This window comes from Phacochoerus africanus, chromosome 12 (genome assembly GCF_016906955.1).
Source record: "Phacochoerus africanus isolate WHEZ1 chromosome 12, ROS_Pafr_v1, whole genome shotgun sequence".
Classification (NCBI taxonomy): Eukaryota; Metazoa; Chordata; class Mammalia; order Artiodactyla; family Suidae; genus Phacochoerus; species Phacochoerus africanus.
The window spans coordinates 20691483-20718707 of record NC_062555.1 but is presented as its reverse complement, the minus strand read 5'-3'; the positions used below and the strand labels follow the sequence as shown (position 1 = coordinate 20718707).

Sequence of the window (27225 nt, the reverse complement as noted above, 5' to 3'; positions counted from 1 at the left end):
GGCTGCCCAGTATTTATCATCTGTGTGCCCTGAATAACCAGTTTCCTAACTGTTCGAGAATGTTCCCGGACTCCTTGGCTGTGGTGGAATGTTCGAGAAGTTGAGATACGTGTCTATTCATAGCCTTTGTTTGCTTGGGGCCCAGGGAGCCTACGGGGAAGGTTTTAACCTCAGCTCATCTGGAGTTGAGCCATTTCTAGACCTGTGTGTTAGACTAGGGTCCACAGAGGAGGTGGTCTACCAGGGAAATGATCCATCCCCAGGACAAATCAGGAGAAGGCGCCTGGGGGCGGTGGTCAGAGGGAGTTAGTGCCAACAGTCTCCCCCCCCCTCCCCCGCCACACACACACACACACACACACACACACACGAGGAGCCCATGTGGGCTAAGGAGGGCTGAGGTATGTGGGAGGAACTGGTCAGGAAGGCTTCTCTCTACAGGCGCTGACCGAGCCTATTGGCTGGAAATCTGGGCAGTCAGGAAACAGTGTTCCTGGAAGGTGGCAGGGGACCCTAGAGCAGTGGGCTCCCCACGAGAGGGGCCACAGAGGAGGAAACTGGCTCTGAATTTATGACCCCACCTTGGGGTTCCACAGGGGCTCCTGAGGGGCCCCTGGGGTGGGGACCCGCTCAAAGTCTGGGCTTTGCATGATTCCAGTTGGTAAGGGCTCTGAGCACAGCAAACCAAGGATGCTCTTGCTCTTGGTGATGGAACCGCAAAAGCCTTGGGCCACTGTAGTGGCCTGTCCTGAACTCTCTTCATTTCCTGCTCAATTGACTCATGTCCGTTTGTGCAGAATTACTGCCTCTCAAGATGAGAGCCAAGGAGACAGAGGGAGCACAGCAGGAGGGTTTCAGTGAGGGGAGAAAGCCCTTCCGGAGGTAACCTTCCACACAGGCTAGAGTGGGTGGCGAGGGAGGTCTGGTGATTTCCTGTTCCTTGTTGTCCTGAGGGCTTTGAGGCCTGGCCTGCTGATACCTGGGTGACCTTCGAGTCTCCTCTGGAATCTCTAATGCTGGACAAGGTGCAGGGTCCTGTAAACTTACCCCAAACCTTGAAGAATGATGGCATTTGAAGCAGCCTGACCAGCATCACAGGAACCTGAAGAGAATTAGGATAACTTACGTTAAAATTTTTTCAGGATTTGACCTTAATAAGCCAACATGCCCGGTGTTGGGGCAAGTGCCATTTTTCCCACTGCGGTTTTCTGTCCTGGTGATACTTGGACTTCGCCTTGCCATAGGGATCACTATCTTACTGTCTGCTTTTTCTGTGATATTCCTAACTTTTTAAAAAGTTCTGGAAGTTCCTGTTGTGGCTCAGCAGTAACGAGACCCACTAGTATCCATGAGGATGCAGGTTGGATCCCTGGCCTCGCTCAGTGGGTTAAGGATCTGGTGTTGCCGTGAGCTGTGGTGTAGGCCACAGACGTGGCTAGGATCCCACGTTGTTGTGGCTCTGGCATAGGCTGGCAGCTGCAGCTCTCATTCGACCCCTAGCCTGGGAACCTCCACATGCTGCGGGTGTAGCTCTAAAAAGCAAAAAAAGAAAAAAGTTCTACCTTCTTCATGGGAGTTCTGGAGGAAGAATGTGTTGAGGTGGGGCCTTAGGAGATGTGCTGGAGCCTGGCCACAGGGAAGATTCTGGTCTATGACGCTCTGGTTCCGTCCAGTGACTGATCCCCAGGATAGCACTGGGAGTAGCACCCCCCTCCCCCAACTCCTAGAAGCTGCTCCCACTGCATCCTTCTTGAGGCTCTCCTGTTTTGAGTGTGCCCAGAGCTAGTTTTGAGTGTGCACAGGGCTAGTTTGGGAAAGCCAGATGTTGGGTGCCATTTTCCAGTGGATGAGTGGATAAACAGAATGTGGTAGACATATACAATGGAATATTCTTCAGCCTTAGAGAGGGAGGAAAAGCTCAAGAGTTCCCGCCGTGGCACAGTGGAACAGAACCTGACTAGTATCCATGAAGATACGAGTTTGATCTCTGGCCTCGTTCAATGGATTAAGGATCTGGTGTTGCCGTGCACTGTGGTGTAGGTCGCAGATGCGGTTCGGATCTGGTGTTGCTGTGGCTGTGGTGTAGACCAGCAGCTGCAGCTCCAATGCAATCCCTAACCTGGGAACCTCCATATGCTGCGGGTGTGGTCCTAAAATGACAAAAAATTTCAAAAAAGAAAGGGAAGAAAGCTGATACAGGCTTCAACAGGGATGAGCCTGGAGGACATTATGCTGAGTGAAGTAAGCTACACACAAAAGAACAAATCCTGCAGGGTTCCACTTATTCGGAGTACCCAGAAGAGCCAAATTCACAGAATTACTGGGGGAGACGGGCCAGTGGGGTGTTATCGCACAATCTGGACAGAGTTGCAACTTGAGAAAATAAAAACAGGTCTGGGATGGATGGGGCGATGGTTGCACAACAGTGTGAAGGCACTTAATCCACTGAACTGTATACTTTTTTTTTTTTTTTTTTTGCCTTCTTAGGGCCGCCCTGCGGCATCCGGAAGCTCCCAGGCTAGGAGTCGCATCGGAGCTACACCACAGCCATAGCATAGAGGGATCCAAGCCTGGTCTGTGACCTACACCGCAGCTCACAGCCACGCGGGATCCTCAACCCACTGAGCGAGGCCAGGGATCCAGCTTGCATCCTCATGGATCCTAGATGGGTTTGTAACCCACTGAGCCACAACGGGAACTCCCTGAACTGTGCACTTAAAAATGATTAACATGGTGAATTTTCTGTTATGTGTAATTTACCATAAAAAAAAAAAAAGAAAAAAACTGAAGAGAAAAAGAACCATGCCCCGGGGTGGGGGGGTGGGTGCCGGGGAAGGGCAAGTACCAGCCTGGATGAAGTGCTTGAGGACCCCCGTGAGCTGCGGGTCTTCATTGACGTTGAGAAGGTGAGGGACGGTCCTCCCCAAGCGCCGCTCCTGCGGGAGAAACCGAGAGGGTTTCCTCACCCGAGGGCAGCACAGCGCACGCGCAGTGGTGCTTTCTCAGCGCCCGAGCCGCCGCTCCTCAGCGGGCTGTCTGGGCATCCCGTCGCCTCGCTGGGTAAAGTGACGCAGAGGAGGAAAGTGTGACCGGACCCTTGGCTGATGAAGGGGGTGCGGGCCCGCCAGCATTCACCCCCTCAGGACTGTTGCAAAGCACAGCGGGCTTCCGACCTGTCCGCCCTTCCCGGCTGCTCCCGCAAGGTCCCCTCCACTTTGCTTTCCGCCTCTGCTGTTTCTTCAGGCTCCCGGAGTCCCCAGCTGTCACGATGTCCCATACTGGGCCGCTGACTGAGTGAGACATCTCATTCCCCCAGACCTCTGGCCACCTCCTTGCCCATCAGAAGTTGATGGCAAAGTGTGGCCTGTGCAGCGCCCTCTCTTGGGTCCGAAATGCATGACAGTCTTTTTTTTTTTTTTTTTTTGGTCTTTTTAGGGCTGCACCCGCGACATACAGAGGTTCCCAGGTGAGGGGTCGAACTGGAGCTCCAGGTGCCGGCCTACACCACAGCTCACTGCAACATCGGATCCTTAACTCACAGAGCAAGGCCAGGGATGGAACCTGCGTCCTCATGGACGCTAGTGCATGACATTCTTTAATACAGGTATGGATTGATATTGCAGCTATAGAGGATAGACAAACAGAACTGGAATAAACTATGCAGGTGCAAGCTTTTAAACCTTCAAGTTCTAGAGTTGCTCCTGTGGCACAAACACGACTAGTACCCATGAGGATGCAGGTTCCATCCCTGGCCTCCTTCAGTGGGTTAAGTATCCCAAGTTGCCCCTGAGCTGAGGTATAGGTTGCAGACACTGCTCAGATCCCACATTGCTGTGGCTGTGGCTGTGGCCTTGGCTGTGGTGGGTAGCTGTAGGTCTGATTGGATCCCTAGCCTGGGAACTTCCATATGCTGTGGGTGTGGCCATAAAAAGCAATAAATAAATAAATAATAAAAAATCTTGAAGCTCTGATAAAGAGTAAAGAGAATGAAAGTCCTTTTGGTTGTCACCTGTCACTGTCCATACACAAGAGTCCTATTTCTTCACTCTGGATCCTACTTGACCCTCGAAGCCGAGTCACCAACCCAGGTACCCCTTGCTCAGGATGGTAATTTCTTGTTGCTTCTGCTTGCTGTGTGCCGCCATATTATGTCTACACCTCTAAAATCCTTGGATCCTAACTTAACCTGACCTGCTGCTGCCAGGTCCCACCACCTGAGGCTCACATTGGTTCTGGTTTCATGAGCCTTTGGTAATCTAGACCGGATCCCTCCTGCCACTCTTAAACTCCTCCAGGGCTGGCCCACCCATGACTGGAGTCTGGCCAGAGCCTCGTGGCTTTGGGGAGTAAGGCCGTGGACGGAGCGGTGTAGACAGGAAGTAGAGAAGGCATCCCCCTGGCCCAGGTACAAGGTTCGCATCACGGCCCATTTGTGATCTGAAATTGGCAGTGAATGTCAGGATAGACACATGGTTCAGGGTCACAACATGTGGTCCCAAGAAGATGACGGTATTCCTCAAATTCTCCCCAAACCCTACTTATGAACAAGCCTTAAATTCTACCCTCAGCCTCATTCATCAAGATGTACCAAAGACTCTCTGCCTACTTCCCTTCCATGCCCCCTCATTCTCTCCCCAACTCTGCCACTAATTTCACTCAGATGTCCCATATCGCATGTCACACTCACATAGTACACGGATTATGCCTCACCCCGATTCTCCACCTGGCAGCAGCTCAGGCATCAGTGCATCTCTGGATAAGGTGCAAGCCCCTCCCTGTTGGCCTCAGCAGGTGGGGGTAGGGGTGGGCTGGGACCTCACCTGGGCAATGGCCACGTAGTGCTGCTGCCACTCCCGCCGAGCCTGCTCCAGCTGGTGTGCCCAGGACAGCTGAGCAGTGGGCTCCGTCAGCAAACAGGCTGGAAGCTCTGGAAGAAAGGAGCTATTTTAAACAACTTAAGATCAAATTAAAGGAGCGCCCATCGTGGCTCAGTGGTTAACGAACCTGACTAGCATCCATGAGGACCTGGGTTCGATCTCTGGCCTCGGTCATTGGGTTAAGGATCTGGCATTGCCCTGAGCTATGGTGTAGGTCACAGACATGGCTCAGATCCCATGTTGTGGCTCTGGCATAGGCCGGTGGCTACAGTTCCAATTGGACCCCTAGCCTGGATCTCCATATGCTACTGGTGCAGGCCTAAAAGATAAATAAATAAATTAATTTAATTAAATTAAAGCCTGCAATGTCAAAGGTGAGGCACAGAGTAAGTCTCAATTCCGTTCTCAGTCAAAATATGGGACTCTTGGATTTCCCCTGTGGCTCAGCTGGTTAAGAACCCAACATAGTGTCCATGAGGATGCAGGTGCAATCCCTGCCTCGCTCAGTGGGTTAAGGATCCAGGGTTGCCATGAGCTGTGGTGTAGGTTGTGGATGTGGCTTGGATCTGGTGTTGCTATGGCTGTGGTATAGACTGGCAGCTACAGCCCCAATTCCACCCCTAGCCTGGGAACTTCCATATGCCATGGATGCGGCTCTAAAAAGACAAAAACAAGTAAATAAAATAAAAAATAAAAACAAAGGACATGGCCTCATGCAGGACAAGAACCTGAAAAAGAATGGATTATGTACATGTAAAAAATAAACAAAATAAAATAAAAAATAAAAAGGATAGGGCCATGATTTCTTAACAAATGCATATGAATCTACATTCAGGCCAAAATCATCCTAGACAAAGTCCCAGGGATGCCCCAACCTCCCCCTCAGTCCCTCCTCCTGTCCCCTGCCTCCTGGCTGCTGGCTGGCACCTGCACTGACTCCTGAGCCAGTTTACCTGCTATTCTGGAGTTTCCACATTCGAGCAGCAGTTTGCTGTTCTCTGCCCTTGACTCTCTCACCAGGGTTGAGGTGTTGACCACGGCCTTGTTCCGGATCTTCTTAGCCCTGGGCAAAGGTGGACACACACTCAGGCCTTGGATCTTGTGCAGCTGGAGCAGCACCACCAAAGCACTGGACGGAAGCTGGGCTCCGGTCTCAAACTGTCCAAGTGGGAACTTTTCGCCCTCAAGTGAGTCAAGATTCCACCATGTCAGGTTCCAGTAAACCATTAAGACTAGAAGGCACTTAGTCACACACCCCAGTTCAAATCAACATGAGCAGCTCCTTGGAGGCCTGGAGCCCTGTCCCTATGTCCCAGGCCCTGAACACAGTCCCTCAGTTGGGCTGACTCGGTTGGTGATGAGAAATCTGTTCGGTCACTGATGTTGTGGTAAGCACACAAACCCTGGAGGCTGCCAGTGACTGCTCTGCCGTGTGCACCTGGCCTGGGGTGTGCTTGGAGGGTACCTAACTCACTCCTGTCTACTGCTGCATGGAGCAACACCAGATCCAAACCATGTCTGCAACCTACACCACAGTTCATGGCAACGCCGGATCCTTAACCCACTGAACGAGGCCAGAGATCGAACTCGCATCCTCATGGATACTAGCTGGATTCATTAAGACTGAGCCACAAGAGGAACTCCAACACCTATGGTTTTTGAGCTTCAGCCTCATGCTGGGCAGAGCTGTGCCAGGACCGATGGTGGTCATCACCCCAACGCAGCGTGTGAGCCAACCAGGGCAGGGAGGTCCAGGTCCCACCTTGCATGGCGTCAGATTCTATGGCCCATAGATGTGACAAGCGACGTGTTAGAATAGAAATGAAGTTCAGTTCACGCACCAGCTCCAGCTGCCTGGAACGCAGACTGAGAGTGCCTGGCTCCAGCATGGAGCGGAAGGGATTCTCATCAGCTGGTGGATACTCTCTGCCACATGCCTGGGATAGAGGAGGGGGTGGTGGCACGTGGTCTCCACCCCTGGTCAGAGGCTCCCTCTCCCCAGACCCTCAGCTTCCTAGAAGGGTCAGGAGAAGCAGGCTCCCTCCTGCCTTGAAAAGCAGGAACTCGGCTAGGCAACGGCCTGGCACCTCCGGGGCAAGGAGGTGGCCTTGTTTCCCAGGCCAGTTAGAAGGGAAGGAACCTGTGGTGACAGCCCCTCCCTGGAAGGAGATGCTGAGCCCTGCAGGCCTCCTCCCAAGAGCAGAACCTGTTGTGCGGGGCCTGGAGAAACAAGAACCAGCACAGGGCGAGCTGCAGAGCGGGGGCTGGTGACAGCTTCAGGGGTGCCTCTTACCTCCTCAGCTTTATCATTAGCACACAAACGCCCTGCCTGCCACTCTTCTCTACCCGTGTTCCATGTGACAAAAGGAGAAGCTGGGAATGGCTGTGCTATCAGGCAGGAAAATGCAAGGGGACAGGTACCAAGCACCTCAGGATTGAGATCAGGGCTTTCTCCTGTGGATTTGAGCCCGGCTTCTCCCCCATCCAGGGCTGGAGCAACAAAACGACAGGCTCAGGAGGGCCCTGAGCCCCTCTCCCTCCTCTTAGCTGTTTTATGTTCTTGCACAAGGAATTCTGTTTTGCCTTCTCCTGGACCCCTTTCCAAAACACCAACCCAACACGGACAAGGGTGCTGCAAGAATTTGCCAGATTTACAACTTGGAACCACTAGGGATAATAAGTATTTATAAGCATGGAGTTCCCGTGTGGCTCAGTAGTAATGAACCCGACTAAGGATGTGGGTTCGATCCCTGGCCTCACTCAGTGGGTTAAGGATCTGGTGTTGCTGTGGCTGTGGTGTAGGCCGGCAACTGCAGCTCTGATTTGACCCCTAGCCTGGGAACTTCCATATGCTGTGGGTACAGCCCTAAAAAGAAATAAAAAATTAGTCATAAACATACCTTTCAGCATATCTTAATGTTGATAAAGTTTCCTCATAGCAGATGTCAGCAGGACTTATGGCTGCTATCTGTGAAAAAATATCCGTTTCAGATTTTGTTGTTTATGTAAGTGTTTAGAGCTCTCGTGGTTGCTATTACAGAGCTAACATTCATGGATTATCTTGTCGTTTGTGATATCATTTAAACTTTACAGCTCAGACAGAAGGCTGCAGCTGATGAGTTCCTGCTGTGGCACAACAGGATGGCGGTGTTTTGGGAGCTCCAGGGCACAAGTTCAATCCCTAGCCCGGCTCAGTGGGTTAAAGATCCAATGTTGCTGCAGCTGTGGCTTAGGTTGCAACTGTGGCTTGGATCTGATCCCTGGCCTGGGAACTCTATGCCACAGGGTGGCCAAAAAGCAAAAAAAAAAAAGCAAAGAAAAGAAATCTGCAGAGAAGAATAACATGCTAAGGTCACTCAGATGACAAGTGCCAGAGCTGGTACCCGAATCAGTCCTGAGTTGATCTCTGTACCACACTGCCCGCAGCACTGAGTCCCCAGCAAACTTCCTCTCGGATTTAAATAAGAGCTGAATGCTGGCACCGCAAAGACCAATAGACACCTTATCACTCATGATGTATGACATCTAATGCATGACACACCTCATCAGTCACTCACATGCTTTCCAGTCCAGTGATTGACTTTGGCTTAATTGTTCTAGAATTCAAATGAGAAAATAAGCCTTTGGATGAACCAGAGCCGGGCAGGGTCACTTCCCTGTGAGTGTGAACAGGACGAAATATGACTGCCGATGGGCCAGTGCCTAATCTGTGGACCTGGAGGCCAAGGTTTGGCGCCTAAGGGCAGGGTGAGTAATCCTTTATCTAGCGCTGTAGCTTTCATTTCACCATCAGCTTGTTCACTATATCATCTCTTTTAGTCATCACAGCCATATTTTCAAGGGGATATTTTGTTTGTTTTTGCTTTTTAGGGCTGCACCTGCAGCATATGGAGGTTCCCAGGCCAGGGGTCGAATTGGAGCTACAGCTGCTGGCCTACACCACAGCCATAGCAATGCCGGATCCTTAACCCATTGAGCAAGGCCAAGGATTGAACCTGTGTCTTCATGGGTACTCGTCGGGTTCGTTAACTGCTGAGCCACGACGGGAACTCCCACAAAAACTTTAAAATGAAAGAATTTTAAAATCGCTAGACAAGAATCAATGATAAAAGACAGGTCCAGCAGTAAGCATTTCTCTCCTCCCCAGGCCCGCAGATGGGAGGCTGGAGGCAGAGTTTGCCTGATTCTGTTTCTTCCCACACCCAAAGCTGGAGAGCAGAGCGCCCTGAGCTAACACACGGCACGCTGTCCCCACTTGGACAACTTTCAATGATAGAGTCTGGAGTCTTTGCTGAGATGACATGATTCAGCTACTCTCCAGCTCACATACCCACCTAGTGTCTAAAACAGTCACACTAAGCTACAGTCTTGTCATGGAAGGAGGGTTGATTTAGAATAATGTGACATCAAAAGGCTTATTTTTTCTAACTGTATGAGGTTTTTCCTGATCGTGAAAATAAGACATGTCCTTTGTAGAGAGCCTGAAAACTACAGAAAAGAATAAATTAAAAAAATTCGGAGTTCCCATCGTGGCACAGCAGAAACGAATCCAACTAGGAACCAATTTGACTCCTAGCCTGGGAACCTCCATATGCTGTGGGTGTGGCCCTAAAAAGCAAAAAAAAAAGTCAAAATCAGCAACATAGAAAACTTATTTGAACATTATCATAGAAAGGGCTCCAGGAGCCATGAGGTAAAATAGCTAAGAACATGCTACATAGATGCCAAGCGCTGTGTCAGAAGCCCATGAAAAATAACTTTAATAATAATAACACCAGGCATTCCCATTGTGGCTCAGCAGTAACAGACCCGGACGTGGATTCGATCTGAGGCCCTGATCGGTGCATTGAGATTGTGTAGGTCACAGACGCAGCTTGGATCTGACCTTGCTGTGGCTGTGGTGTAGACCAGCAGCTGCAGCTCCAATTCGACCCCTAGCCTAGGAACTTCCATATGGCGTGGGTGCGGCCCTAAACCAAAGAAACAAACAAAAACACTAACAACAGCAATAATGACAGCTCTGTCAGTCTAAACAGTCTAAAATGTGGTAAGAAAGTCATTTTACCAAAGTGGTTCTGCTGTTGCCACCCAGAGCTGACTGGAGCAGTTTGGTCAGGACAGAGGCTCGGTAGGGGATGTGCAAGACTTTCTTCCCCACGGCAGCATCGGCCAGAGCACTGAATCCAAAGGAAACAGGAAAGCATGGAGCGTTTTTAATATATCAAGAACAAAACTGCCTCCCTGTGGCTAAGTCAGCAACACCCCTCCAATCCCCTCGCCAACCCCATGCACCAAAGACATGAGTCAGAGGCACATCCTAGAGCTGAGACCGCCTCTGTATAAAGGTGCCGAAGCAAGAGAGCAGCGCAGGCGGCTGGTCCCCTCCAAGGTCATGGGGAAAGCCCAACAGAGGGAAGCCAGGTCTGAGTCCCTAACACATTAAATCCTGCGAGAAAGCCCAGAGCCTTGGAAATTTGTGTGAGGAGAAGGGCTGCCACCTGAGGGAGAGGGGGAGAGGCGAGCAGCATGAAGATGGTTGTGGGGAATGGGTGTAAGTTCTTTTCTTGCCTTTCCCTGTTAGGCTGCAGCCCTACAAAGCCCCAAAATAAAAATAAAACAATAAAAATTCATCTACTGGATTTAGACACAAACCCAGAATTATCATCCAGAAATAGACAGATACCATAATTGAAAATGAAAACACGACAAACAGGGAGTTCCCGTCGTGTCTCAGAGGTTAATGAACCTGATTAGTATCCATGAGGACAGGGGTTCAATCCCCAGCCTCGCTCAGTGGCGTAAGGACCCGGCGTTGCTGTGGCTGTGATGTAGGTTGGGGCTGTAGCTCCGATGGGACCCCTAACCTGGGAACTTCAATATGCCTCGGCTGTGGCCCTAAAAAGCAAAAAAAGAAAGAAAGTAAGGAATGAATTAGTTTTAAAATAAAATCTGTAGAAGGGCCAGGAATGAGAACCAATGATGACAGTAAGTCATGAACCAAAGGTTATGATTAATCTAAATTTTGATGTTTGAGGTCATTTTTATGGCACATATAAACAATTTATCTACTGATTATTTACCTGATAACGTTTCCTAAATTGGTTAAACTTAAGTTAACGCGTGATCCTTCCCTTAGTCTGTCTCCTTCAGATCCTGAAGATTTCTGCCTTTCACTTCCAGCTAAATCCACCAAATTAATACTGGATTGTTTGGTTAGGGCTCTGTCTAGGAAGACCTATAGGAAAGCACCACAGGTCGGGCTATTAGAGCTACATAAGAAGTCAATCTATTTTACATTCTAAAATGTTTTTCCTAATTGTATTTCACACTTTAAAAAGATACAATAAAATTTATGAGTTAAAATGCCATCCTCTCTACAATGACAATAACATGACTAGACCCAAATGGCTCAGTTGCCACTTCCCAATTCTGCAAAGCTATTGCCAATGATGTATTAGATACTAATTATTGCTCTAGTATTTCTATGATCAGCAAGTACTTTAAATATGCTGTAAAATCTGCAAAATTAGTAACTGCTCAGAATGGTGCAGTCAGGTAGTGGAGAGAACATGTATTTTAGAATGCTGCAGATTCCCTCGAAGTCACATAACTGCGAGCAAAAAGAATTTCAACTTTCTCAGTTGGTAAATAGGGATGACAGCATATTACTGGGCCATTAAGAGGGTGAAAGGTAATACATGTAATGATTCTACCCATGCCTGGCATACACCTAATAGGTGTAATAATGTTACGGACCCCATTAAACAGTGTATGCTCATTTTATTTTCCAGTTAATTTTATCTCTTGCCTCTAAAATATCAAGTTAAAAAAATAGCAGGGCACGGAGTTCCTGTTGTGGCTCAGGGGAAAGAGCCCAACTAGTATCCACGAGGATCCGGGTTCGATCCCTGGCCTCACTCAGTGGGTTAAGGATCTGGCATTGCTGTGAGCTGTGATGTAGGCCAGCAGCTGCAGCTCTAATTTAACCCCTTACCTGGGCAACTTCCAAAAGCCACAGGTGCAGCCCCAAAAAGCAAAAAAAAAAAAAAAAAAAAAAAAAAAGAGGGGCAAACCATATATAAAGTTTATGAATTTGCTAACATTGTAATGTGAAGTGAATAATACCTAAAAGTTTACGAAGTTTTTTAAAATGCAGTATCTTATTTAAGCTTCTCAACATTCTTTTGGGATCCCCAACCCCCTGAGCAAGGCCAGGGAGGGAACCCGCATCCTCATGGATACTGGTCAGGTTCGTTTCCGCTGTGCCACGACAGGAACTCCCTAAGTTTCCCAACATTCTTATGAAGATAACCATTCCTCTCATCTTACAGAACGGGAAACTAAGACTCAGGAAAGGTAAGTGATTTCCCAAAATTTCAGAGCTGGTAAACGGTTTCATATGAGGTCTAGTATTTTTCCACTGTTCCTGGTTAGAGCAGGACAAGATTCACTTATTACTATTTTATCTATTACCAGTGGCTTAGGGGATGCAGGGAGTAAAATGGTAGCTAACTATAATGTTTACCATTTTCCGAGTCAAACTGGCCGTAATCGTCAAGATCGTTCACTAATGTTCACCAAGGAAAATGCAGGCGAAAAGTGTGCTCGAGTTTATCAAAGATTCGAGTTAGTGGTGAGTTACCTGGATTACCTGGTTTCAAGGACATTATCTTGGTACTTTCAAATATCAGAAAGACCCTACACTATCCAGTGGTTCCCTCGGCTCATGGATCTGAAGGCTGGTCATCATTACGTTGATACACAGAGGGCTTAAGAGAATTCTCCATGGAGTTCCCGTTGTGGCTTAGAGGTTAATGAACCCGACTATGAGGACTTGGGTTCGATCCCTGACCTCGCTCAGTGACTTAAGGATCCAGCGTTGTCATGAGCTGTGGTGTAGATCGAAGATGCAGCTGGGATCTGGCATTGCTATGGCTCTGGCATAGGCCAGCAGCTGCAGCTCTAATTGGATCCCTAGCCTGGGAACCTCCATATGCTGTGAGTATGGCCGTAAAAAATAAATAAATAAAAATAAATAAATAAATAAAAGAGACTTCTCCATGACAAACCACAGTCACTCTCATACCTCCACAATCTGATCAGTGTAGGGACCGAATTCATTCCCCCTTTTGGTCCCAGGAGCATCTCTGGGAGCTAGTGGACCTGCCTACCTGCCTCCATCAGGAACAGGCTCTCTTAGCTAGGATGGGACATGGATGTCGGAGGAGGCAAGAAAAGACATCGCCTCATTTTCTCCTGCTTTTGACCCTACAGTCTACTCGGACGTGGCCACCTTAATCCATGGGTCAAATCTAAGAAGGCTCTGTAATACTCACCAATCCAAACGCTGGTGGGAACCTTCCCCAGGCGGGGAGGTTGGGACAATGGCATCCGCTTGAATCTCACCTGCTTGAACTGAATGGTGATGACCATGTGGGACCGGCTGCTGCTGGCATTCATGGTGGTCGAAGCTGTGGTCCTTATTTTTGTCCCTTGTTCCATCAGTCTTTCAATCTGTGCATAGTTGTCACAAGGGACTGACCTCAGGCCATCCACGTAAAAGCCCAGCTGTTGGTCTTCCCTAACTTTTAACCCTCCAGGTTTCTTGGTTCTGGACAGCAAATCTCTTACCTGTGGAAAAAATCAACAAATAATATAAACTTCAGGAAGGCAAGGATTTTAGCTTACTTCACTGTTTTAGCTCCTTCTAGAATATATTAGATGCTCAGTAAATATGTATTGGATGAAAGAATAAATGTTGGTGTTCCCTTGTGGCTCAGTGGGTTAAGGATCTGGCATTGTCTCTACGGCAGCCCAGGTTCGATCCCTGGCCTGGCACAGTGGGGTAAGGATCCAATGTTGCTACAGCAATGGCTTGGCTTTGATCCCTGGCCCAGGAATTTCCATATGCCATGGGTGCAGAAAAGAAAGAGAGAAAGAGAGAGAGAGAAAGAAAGAAGGGGGGAAGGAAGGAAGGAAGGAGAGAGAGGGAGAGAGAGAAAGAAAAAGAAAGAATGAAAGAACGAAAGGAAAGAAGGAAGGAAGGTAGGTAGGTATTAAAGTTCTGTAGGTATGAGACCACATCGTAATTTAGCTAAGTAAGGAACAGAGAAATGGCAATTGAGAAAGTATGGAAATTTTGGAGTTAGTGAAATCAGAAGTATAGTTTTATTTTTAGAAATTCAGTTTTAGGAGTTCCCATTGTGGCACAGCGGAAACAAATCCCACTAGGAACCATGAGGTTGTGGGTTCGATCCCTGGCCTCGCTCAGTGGGTTAAGGATACAAAGTATCCATGAGCTATGGTGTAGGCTCGGATCCCGTGTTGCTGTGGCTGTGGTGTAGGCCAGCAGCTGTAGCTCTGATTGAACCCCTAGCCTGGGAACCTCCATGTGCCACAGGTGTGGCCCTAAAAAGCAAAAAAAAAAAAAAAAAGAAAAGAAAGAAAGAAAAAAAAAGAAATTCAGTTTTATAATTTTCAAGTACCTAGAGCCCTTCAGCCAGACTACCACCTCCCTGAGGGGGGGCCATGTTTCTCTCCTAGTGAACCCTGACATAGTCCCCGACACATACTAGGCATTCAGCGAAGGCTTGTGGAGAGAACGGTATACCTGGAGCTAAACTGACAATGTTTGAAGCACTGCATAGAGGGTATCAGGGGAACTGCTTTTGTAGCATGAAAAAACATTTTAGGAGTTCCCGCTGTGGCTCAGTGGTAACGAATCTGACTAGTACCCATGAGGATGCAGGTTCAATCCCTGGCCTCACTCAGTGGGTTAAGGATCCGGCATTGCCGTGAGTTGTGGTGTAGATTGCAGACACCGCTCGGATCCCGCGTTGCTGTGGCTCTGGCGTAGGCCTGACCCCTAGCCTGAGAACTTCCATAGGCCAAGGGTGTGGCCCTAAAAAGCCAAAAAGCCAAAAAAAAAGTACCTAATACACTTCACTTTGACAGCTGAAGTACCTAATGGAAAAATACTAAAGACTCATAGAAGGTGAAACATGGGGACGTAAAAACATCCTAAAAAGGATGTCCAATGTCCTTTATTTTCGAGATGACAAAACAGAATTCCAGAGAGATTATCCTCATTATAAGCTGTCAGTAAGGCGCCCACAGTTGATTCCATGCCCCATTCTTTCCACGGGACCAGGGTAATAAAGGAGGTAAAGTCGTCCTCCTGAAGGTCTGGGAGGGAAATAAAGGAGTTGCACTGTCTTCCAAGCCCATCGACTTGAAGGAAAGAGCACCTTTATCAGTGACTGTAACCTAATAACCCATTTGAATTCGCTATCCGCCTTCAGCAGTAATAAATGGCTCATGGAAGCACACAAGAAACAAAATAGATATTTTCTCTTATAATATAAAGAGAAATACACTGACATAAAAACACTTCAATAATATTTTTTTAGGAATGATTCAGCGTGAGGCTTTGGATGGTGCTTGGGGTTATACAAGAAATCTTAGGATATGAAACTACCCATGAGAAACTTACAGTGATAAAGACTGTTGTCAATTTATCCTTTCAGCAAAACTTAGGGACATCCATTCTAAACCAGATATTACACTAAATATTGCCCATGGAAAGGTGCAATGATCTGTTCTGGAGGTATAAATCTGTAAATAAAATTTTACAGTCTAATTCCAAAAGGAACGGGTAGAATGAAAAAGCACTTGCTGAGCATCTAATAGTTGCTAGGCACAATGCTAGATTTTTAAAATCAGTGCATCTCAATAGCCAAGACGTGGAAGCAACCTAAATGTCCATCGACAGATGAATGGGTTGGGAAGATGCGGTACACAGTTACACAGAATGCTACTCAGTCTTAAAAAAGAGCACAATAATGCCATTTGCAGTCACGTGGATGCAACTGGAGAGTCTCACACTAAGTGAAGTAAGTCATAAAACAGAAAGACAAACACCCTACGGTATTACTTATATATGGCATCAAATGAACCTATTTACAGAACAGAAACAGACTCACAGACATAGAGGACAGACCTGTGGTTGCTAAAGGGGATGGGGAGAGAGTAAGGAGGACTGGGAGTTTCGGGTTAGTAAATGGAGACAATTTAGAATGGATAAGCAATGAGGTCCTACTGTACAGCACAGGAACTATATCCAGTCTCTTGGGATAGACCATGATGGAAGAAAATATGAGAAAGGGGAGATTGTAGATATAGATATAGATATCATTGTAAACCAAATATACTTTAATTTTAAAAACTCAACTAAAATAAATAAAATTAAATTAAATTCAGTGCTTCTCAATGTGTAGTGTCTTATTTTAAAATTTTTACTTTGGAGTTCCTGTCGTGGTGCAGAGGAAACAAATCTGACTAGGAACCACGAGGTTGTGGGTTTGATCCCTGGCCTCACTCAGTGGGTTAAGGATCCAGCATTGCCATGAGCTGTGGTGTAGGTCGCAGACGTGGCTTGGATCTGGCATTGCTGTGGCTCTGGCATAGACCGGTGGCACCAGCTCTGATTAGACCCCTAGCCGGGGAACCTCCATACGCCGAGGGTGCAGCCCTGAAAAGACAAAAATAAAATAAAATAAAATAAAATAGGAGTTCCTGCCGTGGCGCAGTGGTTAACGAATCCGACTAGGAACCATGAGGTTGCGGGTTCGATCCCTGGCCTTGCTCAGTGGGTTAAGGATCTGGCATTGCTGTGAGCTGTGGTGTAGGTTGCAGACTCGGCTCGGATCCAGCGTTGCTGTGGCTCTGGTGTAGGCTGGTGGCTACAGCTCCAATTGGACCCCTAGCCTGAGAACCTCCACATGCCGAGGGAGCAGCCCTAGAAAAGGCAAAAAGACAAAATAATAATAACAATAATAATAAAATTAAATAAATAAAATAAAATAAAATCCTTACTTTGAAGATAAAGTTTGCCAGTGCCTATACTGAAGCCAGGCTGACTGAAACCAACTGCCTTAAGATATACAGAGGAGTTGACATTTGAGCTGGATTTTGGAGTTTAGTGTTCTCCTTATAGCCAGAGAAAGCAGGAAGGGTATTCCAGGCAGAGGAAGGATAGAGGTAGGAAAGAATGACACATTCTGGAAGGAAGAACAGTCCTATGTGGCTAAAGCTTAGAGTGCGTGGAGCTAAAATCAAGTGAGACCTACCTAAAAGGAGGTGGGTTAGGGCTGGATAGTCAGGGTCAGACTAAAGAGTTTTGACTTTATTTGTAGGACAGATGAGGGGAAGCCCCTGATGGTTATTAAGCTGCAGAGACTCACTCAGATTTGTGTGTCAGAAATACAATTACAGTTACCTGTTCATTGTAAATTTCCAGCATGCTGAACGTGACCTATAGAAAAGAGCATAAAACAAATTAAGATTCTCTCCAAATAGTCTTCTTGGGGCGGGGGAAAGTAATGTGGAAACAATGTAAATGTACAACGAAGGAAAAAGCTAATATTAAACATAGTAAAGCTCTCTTTCACATGCAATAGGAGATTCTCAAATAATTTTAAGGACATGCAGGAAGGTTTTTGGTTTTGTTTTTGTTTTTAAGGCCACACCTGCACCATATGGAAGTTCCCAGTCCAGGGGTCGAGTTGCCCACCTACACCACAGCCACAGCAACACAGAATCTGAGCCACATCTGTGACCTACACCACAGCTCATGGCAATGCTGGATCCTTAATCCATTGAGGATTAAGGGATTGAACCTGCATCTGCATGGATGCTAGTCGGACTTGCTAAACTGAGCCACAGTGGGCACTTGAGAGACGTACATTTTAAAATGAACAAATGAGGAGTTCTAGTTGTGGCTCAGTGGATTAAGAACCCAACATTGTCTCCGTGAGAATGTGGGTTCATTTCCTGGCCTCCCTCAGGGGGTTACAGATCTGGCTGTTGCAAAGAGCTATGGCATTGATCGCAAATGCAACTCAGATCCTATGTTGCCATGGCTATGGTGTAGGTCAGCATCTATAGATCCCATTTGACCCCTGGCCTGGAAACTTCCATATGCTGCAGGAGCAGCTGTAAAAAGAAAAAAAAATTAAAATGAACAAATGGGAGGGGAGATCAAGATGGCAGCATAAGAGGATGCAAAGCTCACCTTCCTCCATTAACACATCAAAAATACATCTACCATGTAGCACATTTCTCACTGAAAACTGATCAGAAACTGGTAGAAAGAATCTTACACAGTCATCCATATATGCATGGGTTTATTTCTGGACTCTCAGGGCTATTCTATTGATCTATTTTTGTTCCAATATCATACTGTTTGATCACTATAGTTTTGCTGTATAGTTTGAAACCTGGGCATGTGATGCTTCCTGCTTCGTTCTTCTTTTTCAAGATGGTTTTGGCTATTTGGGATCTTTTGTGGTTCTATGCAAATTTTAGAATTATGCTACTTCTGTGACTTATGCAATTGGAATTTTGATAGGGATTGTATTGAATCAGTAGATTGACTTAGGTAGTATGGACATTTTAACAGTATCAATTCTTCCAATCCTTGAACACAGGATACGCATTCATTTGTTTGTGTCTTCATCAATGTCTTTCATCAGTGTTTATAGTTTTCAGAGCACAGGACTTTCACCTTCTTAGACCTTCTCTGCTAAGGCAAGTGTGAAAATATCCTAGAACAATTAAGGAACAAAATAACATGATTTACTTAGAAATAAAAATAAATAGATTAAGATAAGAACACATCCAGAACTTTGGTGGAAGAGGGGAGCAAAGGAAATTTCAGACTGGATTTTGCTGAGGTTTTGTTATAAGTCTCACCAGTGATCCCTTGTTATTTTCAGCATTTAAGATGCCTGCTCCCATGATACTCCAAGTGCATTTTAAAACTATTTCCTTGGATTTGTCTCCATAGGACCAGATTTCAACATTTTACTTAGCTGCCATTTGATGTGGTAATCAGGTGAAGATTTTGGTATGAAGAATGAACATTATCCTAAAATAGAGATGCTGATAACTTCCACTGAGGGCAGGGAATTTCCAAAATGAGAAAAAAAATCTTAAAGAAGGGATTCTAGAATAATACATACCTGGTATTCTCGATTTTTGTCCCGGCTCTCAATTGCACGAAACAGCTCTTCACACACATTCGGAATGATACCTTTGTTTGCACCAAACCCAATCATGGAATAGCTTTTTCCAGAGCCAGTTTGCCCATAGGCCAGGAGAGTGGCATTATAGCCGTGCCAGGCACTGTCCAGAATTCCCCTGCCAAGATCGTGGAAAACATCCCTCTGAAAAGAAGACCGCAGGCATCACGTTCAGCAGACTTTCCACAGTGCTCTTAAAATCTAATATTCTGCTTTGATGAATTCCACCTTAATTAGTACCATATGACTTACTTGAAGTATAACTCAGATGCTGTTTTAGAACCAGTGGAATAAAGCTGGAAACCAAGAAGAGATTTGTCCATTTGGAAATCACTGATCACCAAGGATCACAACGGATCTTCAGTCAGCTTGTATCTATCAGTAATGGATTTGTGTGTTTTACAGTCTTGACAAAATGTAGGCTAGGTCTTTCTTTGAGATCCAACAATTAGACAAAAATTTCAAGGCACCATAAATTTCAAACACAGACCAAAGTGTTTTCTACTTTCTCTGTATTCTTTAATCCAAACAATAACATCACAAAACTCTACACTAATTTTAGTCTTCTGCTGCTGAACTCCTAAAAACAAATAAACAAAAAGTCCTAATGGATCTGAAATCAACACACAGGTGCACCATCAAAAAAAAAAAAAAAAAAGTTCCCACTGTGGCTCAGAAGTAACAAACCCAGCTAGTATCCATGAGTTGCAGGTTCAACCCTTAGCCTGGGAACTTCCATAGGCTGAAGGTGGGGCCCTAAAAACAAACAAATTAGTTAAGAAGTTCCCATCATGGCTCAGTGGAAAGGAATCCCACTGGGACCCATGAGGTTGCAGATTCAATCCCTGGCCTCATTCAGTGGGTTAAGGATCCGGTGTTGCTATGACCTGTGGTGTAGGTCACAGACTTGGCTCAGCTCTGGTGTTGCTGTGACTATGGTGTAGGCTGGCAGCTGTAGCTCCAATTTGACCCCTAGCTTGGGAACGTTCATATGCCACAGGTTCAGCCCTAAAAAGATAAGACAAAAGACAAAAATAAATAAATAAATAAATTAGATAAAATTTAAAAATTGAACTTTTTTCTTAAGTTGTAAGAATTTATTAGATATTTTGGATACTCTATCAGATATAGGCTTTCCTTTCACTGTGGCTTGCCTTTTCATGTTCTTACTGGTGTCTCTCAAAGAGCCAATTTTTTTTTAATGAATCTCACTCATCAAATATTTCCTTTCAAATATTTCCTAAGACGTCTTTGCCAAATGGAGAGCATGACAATTTTTTTCTCTTTTCTTTTAGAGGTTTCTTCATCTTAACTCTCACAGGTAGGTTGGTGCTCTAATTTGAGTTGATTCTGTACGTGGTGTGAGTGCCTCTTTTCCCATATGGATATCCAACAGCTCCAGCACCGCTTGTTGAAAAACAAATTCTGAAGAACCCTGTCACCTACATTAATTTGCTAGGGCTTCCATAACAAATTACCACAAACTGGTGACTTACAATGACAGAAATTTACTCTCTTATAATTCTGGAGGCTACAAGTCCAAAAACAAGATATTGGTGAGGTTACACTCTTTCTGAAGACTCTAGGTAAGAATGCTCCTTGTCTCTTCCTGGCTTCTGGTTGCTCCCAGCAGGTTGTGGCATTCCCTGGCTTTTTGCTGCAAAATGCCAATCTCTGCCTCCATTATCACCCAGCATTCTCTGTGTGTATCTGTGTCAAAATTTCCCTCTTCTAAAAAGAATTGGACTTGGTTCCTACTTTAATTCAGGGTGGCCTTATCTTTTCACATAAGCAAATATCTTATTTCCAAACAAGGTTACATTCTGAGGCTTCAGGCAGACGTAAATTTGGGGAGGGAGTTCCCGTCGTGGCCAAGGGGAAAAGAATCCGACTAGGAACCATGAGATTGCAGGTTCCATCCTTGGCCTCGCTCAGTGGGTTAAGGATCTGGCATTGCCGTGAGCTGTGGTGTAGACTGCAGATGCTGCTCAGATCCTGCGTTGCTGTGGCTCAGGCATAGGCTGGTGGCTACAGCTCTGATTGGACCCATAGCCTGGGAACCTCCATATGCCGAGGGAGCAGCCCAAGAAATGGCAAAAAAGACCAAAAAAAAAAAAAAAAGAAATGATAAGACTGGACCTCTCGCCTTTGTTTCCAGTCTTAGGGGCAACGTGTTGAGTGTTTCACCGTCAAATGTGATGTTAACTGTCTATTTTAGAGAAGTTCTACTTCACCATGTTAATCATTTTTAAGTGTACAGTTCAGGGAAGTTCCCATTGTGCCTCAGCAGGATATGAACTTGAGTAGTATCCATGAGAATGTGGGTACGATCCCTGGCATCGCTCAGTGCGTTAAGAATCCAGTGTTGCCGTGAGCTGCGATGTAGGTCGCAGATGCGGCTCAGATTCTGTGTTGCTGTGGCTGTGGTTGTAGGTGGGCAGTGGCAGCTCTGATTCGACCCCTAGCCTGGAAACTTCCATATGCCATGGGTGTGGCCCTAAAAAAAAAAGGAAGTTCATGTTCATTTGAAAAAAAGGGTGTTGGAGTTCCCAAGGTGGCTCCATGGAAATGAATCTGAGGATGCAGGTTTGATCCCTGGCCTCACTCGGTGGGTTAAGGATCTGGCATTGCTGTGAGCTGTGGCGTCGTAGATTGCAGACTCAGCTTGGATCCTGCATTGCTGTGGCTGTGGTGTAGACCAGCCACTACAGCTCCAATTCAACCCCTAGCCTGGGAACTTCCGTATGCCACACATGCAGCCTTAAAAAGACAAAAGACGAAAAAAATAAAAGAAAAAAAGTGTGTAGTGCTGTGGTTGAATGTGGGGGAAGAGGTTAGCAGAATTGTTCTATGATATAATTGTGATATATTATCAATTAGATTGATAATATAGTTCTGGTCTATAATGTTGATTTTTGGTTATTTGTTCTGTTACTCAGAGGGGAGTGATTAAGTCATCAATCACAATTGTAGATTTGTCTGTTTCTCCTTTAATTTCTAGCAGTTTCTGCTTTAAGTACTTTGACGTTCTCTCATTAGGTACATACCCACTTAGGATGGTATATCTTCTTAAGGAATTGATTACTTTATCATTATGAAATATTCCTTGTTCTGAAGTTTACTTTGTGAGATACAAAGATAGCCTCTGGAGTTTCTTTCTCTTGGTGTTTATGTGGGTGTCTATTTAAATTGAGCTTATGTAGATATAGTTGGATCCAGCCTTTTCTATCAAATCTGATCATGTGTGTCATTTAATTGGCATCTTTATTTATATCTGATATAATAATCGACTGATTGGCATTAAATCTACCTTATTGTCATTTGTATTCTACTCATCTCTTTATTTTTCTCTTTCCTGCTATGCTTTGAGTTTGTTTCATAATTCCATTTCCCTGTAATTGACTCATTAGTTATACTCTTCTTGACTGAATTTCTTTTTGTGGGGGGCCATACCTGCAGCATATGGAGGTTCCCAGGCTAGGGGTTGAATAGAAGCTGCAGTTGCCGGCCTACACCACAGCCACAGCAAGGTGAGATCCGAGCCACATCTGTAACCTACACCACAGCTCACAGCACTGCTGGATCCTTAACCCACTGAGTGGGGTCGGGGATTGGACCTGCATCCTCCTGGATACTAGTCAGGTTCATAACCCGCTGAGCCACCGACGGGAGCTCCTGATTGATTTTTTTTATTGATTGCTCCAGGGCAGTGGTTCTCAAAGTGCATTCCCATGAGATCTTTTCAGTGAGTTTGTGAATTCAGAATTACGTGACAGAAAGTTTAGGGGTGGTTTAATAAAAGCTGTAATCCTGGGGCTGAGATTTTAAAGACGAGTAGGCAGACGAGAAGGACAGAGAGAAAGGTTGGGAGAAAGTAAGCAGAGCCTCTGTGACATTTGGGACAATCAGAGGCATACATGCAATTGGAGTCACAGAAGGAATAAGGGGAGACAAAATACTTGAGGAAATTATGGTTGAAATGTTTTTCAAATTTGATGGAAATCATAAACCCAAAGATAGAAGAAGCTTAATGAGCTCGGTCCAGATGGAAATGACTGCTTCTCTTTCGTACCCCATCGTACACTATATACCCTCTTATCACAGAACCTGTAACATTTGAATGTACTTTTTTGCCTGTCTCTCTACACTGAATTGTGAGCAACTTCAAGGCAGAACAGTGAGTGCATGGCACGTGATCAATATTCAATAAACATAAACTTCCCAAATGCTGAGTGTCTCACACGTTTTGCTTCTTAGAGAGGAAAGTATAATTGACTTGACTGACATTCCTTTTTCAAATTATGTTGATACATTTGGAAGTAACTGATTTGAACATTTAAAAAATTATTTAGGGGAGTTTCTGCCATGGCTCAGCAGGAACACATCCAACTAGTCTCCATGAGAATCCAGGTTCGATCCCTGGGCTCGCTAAGAAGGTTAAGGATCCAACGATGCCATGAGTTGTGGTGGAGGTCACAGACGCCGCTCGGATCCCGTGTTGCTATGGTTGTGGCATAGGCCAGCAGCTGCAGCTCCGATTCAACCCCTTGCCTGGGAACTTCCATATGCCAAGGGTGCGGCCCAAAAAAAAGCCAAAAAAAAATTATTTACGTAATACGTGAACTTTCGGACCTCATGTTTGGCATTGGCATGAAAAGGAAAAAATTTCAAACCAGACTCTCATATGGGAGCATATGTTGTAGGATGCTTGCATTAAAAAATACTATGCTGCTATACCATTAACACTTCATTTAAAAAAACAGCAACAAAACCCCACGTCCATCGAAGTGGTTTTAAAGCAACTTACCTGGCCAGCAAATTTACTGCTAGGATCAGCAGAAATAAACACACCATCTTTATCCTTTTGAAATCCATTGTGAGACCAATATGCCAGGTCAAAAATAAATGTCTTTGTATGTTCGGGATTCTTAGGGTCTTGTATAATGGTGGTGGTCCTGGAATGCATGGAAATCACACATTTGCTTCCCGAATTCTTCTCTCTCTAGAGTCAAATTAGATTCAGAGTCAAGCATTAGTTTTTCTTTGTTATCCAATTGTTTTGCACATCTTTACATCTAGTAAGGAATCAAGCCAATAACTTACCATTTATTCATTTTGTTTTCTAATTATGTTATTCTTAGCAGACATGTGCTCTTCTACTACCTCGAATTTTTGGAAGGCTTGTCTCTAGTCTTATTTAGTCTCTGAGAATAGCATATCTGACACTCAGCTCTACTAAGAGCAACAACTATGGCATCAGAGATCCATTTCCAACCTGACAAAGAAGCTCCACTAGCCCAGTCTCCAGCAAAACTGATGAAAATTATTAATGCAAAAAAAAGAAAATGAAAAAACAGATATTTAAAGCCTCTGGAAATAGTTCTAAGAGCAAACAATCAATGAAGAAAGATTTATTCCAGAAAATCTATCAAAATTTGAGAAGAGTTCCCGTTGTGGCTCAGCAGTAACAAACTGGACTAGTATCTATAAGGATAAAGGTTTGATCCCTAGCCTTGCTCGGCAGGTTAAGGATCCAGCATTGCCCTAAGCTGTGATGTAGGCTGCAGATTCAGCTCCGATCCAGCATTGCTGTGGCTGTGGTGTAGCCTGGCAGCTGCAGCTCTTATTCAAGCCCTAGTCTGGGAACCTCCATATGTGGCGCGTGCGGCCATTAAAAAAACCCAAAAAACTCCCAAATCTTCACAGCCCTCGCCACTGCCAGCCCTGCACGCTGCCTGCTCTACCCCTGGTTTCTCAGACTCACAGAAGCCCCTGGCCAGCTTGCCCAGGTGCCCTCTTCCTGCCCTTTCTCTACATCGCAGTCAGAGAAATCTTTCCAACCACACCTCTCCCACCAGCGGGATACCCTTCATCGCCTCTTGTGTTTTAGGATGAAGACCAGGTTCCCTCCAAAAGCAGTCAGCCCCTCGGGTCCCTCCGCGCCCCTCTGGCCCTGCAGCTTCAGCACTGCCAGCCTTTGGTTTCTCTGCTCCAGTCTCAGGGCCCCTGTTCTTATCCCACAGCCCCTCCTGCCTTAGGATCGTTAGGATCCTTGGGTGTGCGATGCTCGGCTTGGCTCTCTTTACACTAGTACACAATTCCACCTCCTCAGGGATGCCTTCCCCCCCTCTTACCGGGGTTGGGTCCTCTCACACGGCCTTGCTTCCTTTCCTCCACAAGGTTTATCTCAATCACGACCCTACGGCTGAGGTCGCAAATTCAGCTCAGATCTGGCCTTGCTGTGGTTGTGCTGTAGGCCGGCAGCTGCAGCTCCGATTTGACCCCAGCCTGGAAACTTCCATATGCCATGAGTGTGGCCCTAAAAATACCAGGAAAAAAAAAAAATATATATGTATTTGATAAGATATGAGAATTGGAGTTCCCATTGTGGTTCAGCAGTCACAAACCCAACTAGTAACCACAAGGATCTGGGTTTGATCCTTGGCCTTGCTCAGTGGGTTAAGGATCTGGCGTTGTCGTGAGCTATGGTGTAGGTCGCAGATGCGGCTTGGATCTCGCATTGCTGTGGCTCTGGTGTAGGCTGGCAGCTGCAACTCTGATTGGACCCCTAGTCTGGGAACTTCCATATGCCTCAAGTGTGGCCCTAAAAATCAAATAATAACAACAATAATAATGATGATGATGATGAGAGCCTGTGGTGTTTAAGCCAGACCGTTCCGCGCCCCCCTCTCCCCTGCAAGCTCAGCAAAGTAGAGACTACCCCAGACTGCTGCAGCTAAGAACACAGGGCTCTCTTTCTCCCCAGTTCCCAGTAGGAGGGATTTCTTCCTCGGAGGAGAAAATCAGCATTTCTCACCCGCCCTCATCTACCTATATCTCATCTAAGCTAATTCTGGGGCAAGTGTGGATGAGAGGTGGGAGTTCTTTCTTCTACTCAGTTTCCACTGGAACAGAGGCCCTACTTTGCTCGCAGCATGTTGAGAATACTGGGGTGCTGATCCCCCTTGCCCTGGCTCCTGCCGGGAGTGACAAGCTGTGAGGATCACAGGTTGCTGGTCCACATTCCCCAAGTGCTGGGCTTCTAGAGCAGGGGTGTCACACAGAGTAGCTTGCTGTTATCCTCACCCACAAATCCAGAGCCCCGGTTTAGAGATCTTGCCTGAGCAGAGAGCCTCTAATCTCTTCCCAAAGGAACTGACGTCACTTGCCCCTTTAGAGAAGTTCAATCCTAACGGCACTCTCAAGAACAGAGGAGGCTGTGATGAAAGGCAATTGGGAGAGTCAAGATACAGGTTAAGTTACACACCATCGAGTGTACAGGGGAGTCCACCTGGACTCAGAAAAAAATTTCAAACACTAATCTCAGAAATGAATCCTTTTAAAAGAATCAGCCTTTGTTGAATGAGTTTGCAGAGCAATTTATGTCCCAGGTCATTGCTGAAAACAACAAAGCAATCAGTCAGCCGTCAGTGGGGTTTAACAGGCTGGTATGGTCCACAGAGAAGAGAAGCCCCACGAAACCCCTTACCATGCCAGGGTGACCAGGGCATGCCCAAAGCTCTGTCTTCTTGTGCAGCAACAACAAAAGTAGGGGTGGGGAGACATGTTTGGTATTTTTGCCATTAGGCTTCTTTTCCATAGAGTTCTTTGCTGCAGGCGTTTTCACTGCAAACATGACTGACCATAAGGCAATTTTACCATGAAAAACTGGTCGACAGTTTGCACGTGGAAGTTCCTGGGCCAGGGGTTGAATTGGAGCTGTAGTTGCCGGCCTACACCACGGCCACAGCCAAGCTGATCTGCAAACGGTGCTGCAGCTTGTGTCAATGCCAGATCCTTAACCCACTGAGCAAGGCCAGCGATCAAACCCACGTCCTCCTGGATACTAGTCGGGTTCTTAACCCGCTAAGCCACAACGGGATCTCCCCTGATATCTCTCTTAATGAAGAAAGAAATTTTAGCAAAAAGAAAAATTGTGATGCCATATGAGAAGACGAATCAGCAAGCCAAAAAGAATTGCATAATAACTATAAAGGAAGGACTTTGAAGATACATGCTTAGGTAAAACCCACAAAATAAAAGCAGTTATTTCTGCAGTATTGCTATGAATCTACATATACTTTAAGTGCATTCAAACATTTTTTATTTTGAAATGAAATCTTTCACTGTTCCTCTTTTTTTTTTGGTAAGAAAAGCTAAGTGGTCCTCAGGTTTTTGTTTGCCTTTTGGCCTTTTAGGGCCACACCTGCAGCATATGGAGGTTCCCAGACTAGGGGTCAAATCAGAGCTATAGCTGCTGGCCTACA

The 27225-nt window shown here is 45.9% G+C and overlaps 1 protein-coding gene across 1 annotated transcript in view; it reads right to left on the bottom strand.

Annotated features, from left to right (window-relative positions):
• Positions 1 to 24831, bottom strand: part of LOC125112447 (kinesin-like protein KIF28P) — a 72244-nt gene extending 47413 nt beyond the window's left edge. The window contains exons 1-12 of the mRNA XM_047754628.1: positions 24805 to 24831; positions 23766 to 23960; positions 18899 to 19102; positions 17155 to 17190; positions 13284 to 13508; positions 10958 to 11112; positions 9943 to 10054; positions 7778 to 7845; positions 5831 to 5940; positions 4821 to 4927; positions 2846 to 2936; positions 1048 to 1102 (exon numbers count right to left, since the gene is read on the bottom strand). Of these exons, the coding sequence (XP_047610584.1) occupies positions 1048 to 1102; positions 2846 to 2936; positions 4821 to 4927; positions 5831 to 5940; positions 7778 to 7845; positions 9943 to 10054; positions 10958 to 11112; positions 13284 to 13508; positions 17155 to 17190; positions 18899 to 19102; positions 23766 to 23960; positions 24805 to 24831 (1385 nt within the window). The remainder of the gene's footprint in view (positions 1 to 1047; positions 1103 to 2845; positions 2937 to 4820; positions 4928 to 5830; positions 5941 to 7777; positions 7846 to 9942; positions 10055 to 10957; positions 11113 to 13283; positions 13509 to 17154; positions 17191 to 18898; positions 19103 to 23765; positions 23961 to 24804) is intronic.
• Between the last annotated feature and the right edge of the window lie 2394 nt (positions 24832 to 27225).